The sequence below is a fragment of the Macrobrachium rosenbergii genome, chromosome 54 (genome assembly GCF_040412425.1).
Source record: "Macrobrachium rosenbergii isolate ZJJX-2024 chromosome 54, ASM4041242v1, whole genome shotgun sequence".
Classification (NCBI taxonomy): Eukaryota; Metazoa; Arthropoda; class Malacostraca; order Decapoda; family Palaemonidae; genus Macrobrachium; species Macrobrachium rosenbergii.
This window is the reverse complement of record NC_089794.1, coordinates 57,294,074-57,298,770: the sequence shown is the minus strand read 5'-3', so window position 1 is coordinate 57,298,770 and position 4,697 is coordinate 57,294,074. Positions and strand designations below refer to the sequence as shown.

Below are 4,697 nucleotides of genomic sequence, written 5' to 3'. Positions count from 1 at the left end.
GTGGTGTCGACTTCCCATCACACGCTCCTGCATAAGGAGCATAAGCCCGTTTCAACTCAAAGCATTCAGTGCATCAACGCTGCAAAAGAAGAACGTTAGTGGGGTGGCAACCGGCATGCGCCAGCGAGACTGAGAGTGCCACCACGCTTAACTCCCGAAGCAGAACCTGCCCTCGCCCACGCACACGCCGCACCAGCTGTCTGGACGGCCGGACCATGCTGGAAGATCGTGCAGCTGATCATCGGCACGCATGCAACCTATGCCTTCATCGACAGTGGCTCAGCTCCGACGCTGGTCACGAAAGGGCTGGTTGAGAAGCTCGGTTTACAAGGCAGATCCTGTAATCAGAAGATGATCACGGAGGCAGGAACCTTCACGTGCAGAAAGGTCGCTCCACTTGACATTGGCAATATCGACGGATCAGAAAGTGATCACATAAGCGAAGCCTTCGTAACCGACAGGATAAACGTCTCGACGGATCACCTTATGCCGGTAATCGAGGTGCGGTTAGGTCAGTGGCCTCACCTCCGAGAAGTCGAGCTCCACACTCTGCCGGAAGAGGAGCAAGAAGTCGAAGTGATCATCGGACTGAACACCACTCCCGAACAGGACTTGGCTGATCAACGCCATGGTAAGATCAACGAAACATCGCAGTACTCCATAAAGTTAGGCTACTACTTCGGGCCAACAGGAGGCGGGCAAGAACGACGTTTCCCAGTCTGGTTGTGCATCCAACCTCACACGACGACAGAAACTTCTTCGGTAAAGAACTTCTGCAGAGACTTCTTTGGGAGAAGGAGGCTCCCTCAAAGACCGAAGACTCGCTCGAAGACAAACGCTTCGTCGAGCTGATGACAGACTCTGTCAAACAAGAAGATGGACACTACGTTGCGAGCCTTCCATATCGAGACGACGTTCATCTTCCCGACAATCATGACATGGCACGGAAACGCGCTCAAACGTTGAAGCGCAAGCTGGAGGCAGATCGAGCTACCGACTTCCTACACCGAAAGCGAAGTACAGAAGTACATCGCGAAACGCCGTGCCGGGTGCGGTTCCAGACGCAGGCTCGACAACGACGTGATGGCAGGGTATGGTACATGCCTCACCATGCGGTGAAGCACCCAATGAAACCAAAAGGTGAGGGTCAGTTTTGACCAAGGTAAAGGTTTGGCGGCCATTCATTATCGACCACTCCATTACAGGGGCCCGACCACAAATAATCTCGTGGGAGTCCTACTACATTCAGGAATGGGCAGAGTTTGATGACGGCGGACATCCAAAGAGATGTTCCACCAAGTTAAAGTACCCATTGACGACCGAGACTTGCTACGATACCTTGGTGCGGCCTGAAGGGGACACCTCCGACGGATCGGTTATACAGGATGACTTCAAGACGATCCGGAGCCCGCTCCTCCCTGCCGCTGTGAATTTTGCCTAAGAAAGACAGCCAAGACTACGGACATCTATACGACGACGAGACAACGACCATTTTGCTGAGGAACTTCTACGTCGACAACCTTCTAAAGTCGTTCCATGACGAAGCAAGATGTGTCACACTGATCAACGACCTCATCAACGTCTGCCGAGACGGAGGCTTCCGCCTGAACCAGTGGACGGCCAACAACAAGCGTGTCCTGGCAACTGTACCTGAAGGGGAAAGAGATGATTCTGTGGCTGTTCTAGACCTCAGTATGATTGCTGCTCTACGGGAGCGCCATAGGGCATCCACTGGGACATGTGAATGATGACAATTTCATCGCCCGGAGTAGACGTCCGACAAACCATACACGCCAGAGGCGCGGTTATCTGTCGGGCGCCCTCTACGCATCCTCTCTGGGGTTAGTGTCACCCTTCACACCTTGGGGAAGCAACCAAGAGATGCTGACGCAAGCTTTCGCGGGATGAGAAAATGATGACACCGGCAAGTTGCAACGGAAGCCGGCCGCAGCAGTTCACCTTCCTTCCGGAGTTCAAGCTGAGAAGAAGCTTGATTCCACCAGCATTTGGAGAAGGAGCGTCGTTCCAGCTTCACCACTTCACTGATGCAAGTCAGACAGGCTACAGAGTCGCCTCATACCTGCGAGTGGTTTCGAAGTGATGGAGTAGTTCATCGCACACTGCTCGCGGAAGAGCTCGAAGTAGCTACCGCTGAAGAGATTGAGTATACTCCCTTGAGCTGAGTTGACGGGCGGCTCCGTGGCGGCTCAGCAAGACCTTCTAAGATGAAGACTGAAGTAGACATTGACGTCGAAGACTCATTTCTGACAGACAGCACGACGGTACTGAAGTACCTCAACGAGTGCAGTACCAGACATTCGCCAGCAACCAAGTGAATCTCATACGAGAGCTGACAGATGTATCTTGCTGGTGATACGTCGAGACAGAACGAAATCCGACGGACCTGGCGTCCAGAGGCGCTAAGATGCAGCAGCTAGTCAAATCAAGCCTCTGGTCCTCAGGCCCTGACTTCTTGAAGAAAGATGAACAGCACTGGCCGACTCTCCCCGCTGACGTCAGACGTGCGGACCTGAAAGACGACCCAGAAGTGAAGAGAGACTTACCTGTGATGGAGATCGCAACAACGGAACAAACGTTCATCGACATGATCGTCTCGCGCTTCTCGTCATGGATGAAGTTTCTTCGTGTCATCGGTTACGCACTCAAGTTCTGCCGCCTGAAGACTAGACCCGAGGAGACCAAGACTAAGCTCATTGTGAGAGATCTACGGAGTGCCGAGCGCTGTATGTAAGCCGTCTGCCGCTGTTTTGAGAAAGAGTTCGCCCTGAACAAGACAGGGAGGGTGATTAAGTCTAGCAAGCTGGCTCGTCTTCGTCCTTTTCTGGGAGACGGCTTGATTCGGGTCGGAGGACGCTTGACATCATCCACGATCTCATCTGAGAAGAAGCATCCGATTGTTCTTCCGACCAGGTCTCCAGTAGTCAAGCTGCTGGTGCGCTGGACCCACGAAGTACATGACACAGACAAACACCTCATAGCGTTGCTGAGAAAGAAGTTCTGGATCATCCGCGGAAATGTGGTCGTGAGATCCGTTATCCGTAATTGCGTCACCTGCAAGAAGCTGAGCTGCAGGCCTGTGACACAGATCATGTCCGATCTGCCAGATGATCGGATCACCCAGATGACCGCTTCTTCCTACACCAGAGCTGACTGCTTCTCGTCCCTTCCTTGACGGCAGGAAGGTTTCGGCGAAGCGCCAGAGCCATTTTCACCTGTCTGACATCACGAGCGGTCCACATAGAGCTCCTCGACACCATGGACCAAGACTCCTTCATAAACGCCGTTCGTCGGTTCGTGGCCAGAAGAGGCCCAGTGAAGCGAATCTGGTCCGACAACGGGACCAACATTGTGGCCGCCGAGAAAGAACTTCGTGAAGCTCTACGAAAGTTTGACACCGACAAGATCACTGATGCTCTTCAGACGAAGGGTATCGACTGGAGTTTCAACCCTCCCCACGCTTCACACTTCGGAGGAGCGTGGGAGAGGTTGATCCGGTCCATCCGACGTGCCTTGAATGCCGCCTGCATTGGACAAGTCACGACAGATGACGTGCTGTCCACGCTCTTCTGTGAAGCAGAAGCGCTGATCAACAGTCGTCCGCTGACCAAGGTCACTGACGACCCCGACTCACCAGCTGCTTTGACGCCCAACATGTTGTTGACGCTGAAGGGATCACCTGAACCCTTCACGAAGACCGACCCGAAGGACATGTACACGTAGGTGGCGACAGCCGCAGCTCCTCTCAGACCAGTTCTGGAAGCGCTGGACCAGAGAGTACCTGCCACTCCTTCAGGACCGCTGTGCGGACCACGACGCGACGCGCAGGAGGTTCAGGTCAACGACATCGGCCCTGTGCCTGGATGTAGTGGTTACCGAGGCACTTTGGCCTCTGGGTAGAGTCCTGCGCTGGCCAATCCTGGGCTCTGACGGCCACGTGGAGGTGCAGGAGGTCAAGGCTTTCAAAACGGAGTCTTGCCTGAGACCAGCAGTAGCGCTTGCGTCTCCTCTTGGAAAATGAGGAATAGTGATTGTGTAATAGTGATGAGTGCACGCCATGCGCTGCTCGATAGTGATGTGCGTTTTATTGAAGTATTTAGTGCGGAGACTAAATAGGGGGTGGTGTAAAACGCCTAGAGCCAACTGATATTAAAAGAATTAATTGAGTATACGCAGTGATAACAGTGCTCTTTGGTGGACTCAAAAGGAAAGAAAACGTAATTTTTACATGCACGCCCATCACGCACCTTCACTCTCATTTCATTTTAAAAGCATGATTCTTGGTTGATATTGCACTAAAATATGAGGTGTTGTATATCAAAATTCATTAAAATTTGTGCACTTTTTCGTGAATTGAGTGTTTTTGTTCTATTGCACTTTGTTTGCCATATCTGAGCGATGCCAAATTTGCCGCTATATGCCCCTTTGTTGTTTCTCAGCCAATGGGAGGCTGCTACGATGGAAATGACTGAGTTTTTTAGTTAGTAATTTTTTGTACTGTATTGATATGTTTTTCTGGTTGCAATTTATGATTTCATGAATGATGAAGAAAATAATTTTATTCCACTGAAATTTATTAAACTGTTTTTTTGAATTGTTGAGCTGCTCTTTTTGTAGTTTAATGGATATAAATGCAACTGGTTTGGCTCCCCTCTGCCTCTCGGATCTCAGGGCCAGAG

General features: G+C 51.6%; 1 protein-coding gene across 1 annotated transcript; it reads left to right on the top strand.

The window, feature by feature from the left end:
- Window positions 1–3,276: 3,276 nt before the first annotated feature.
- On the top strand, window positions 3,277–3,741 carry LOC136834695 (uncharacterized). The gene has a single exon (XM_067097279.1). It carries the CDS (start codon window positions 3,277–3,279, stop codon window positions 3,739–3,741), a length of 465 nt encoding a protein of 154 aa, XP_066953380.1.
- Window positions 3,742–4,697: the final 956 nt, after the last annotated feature.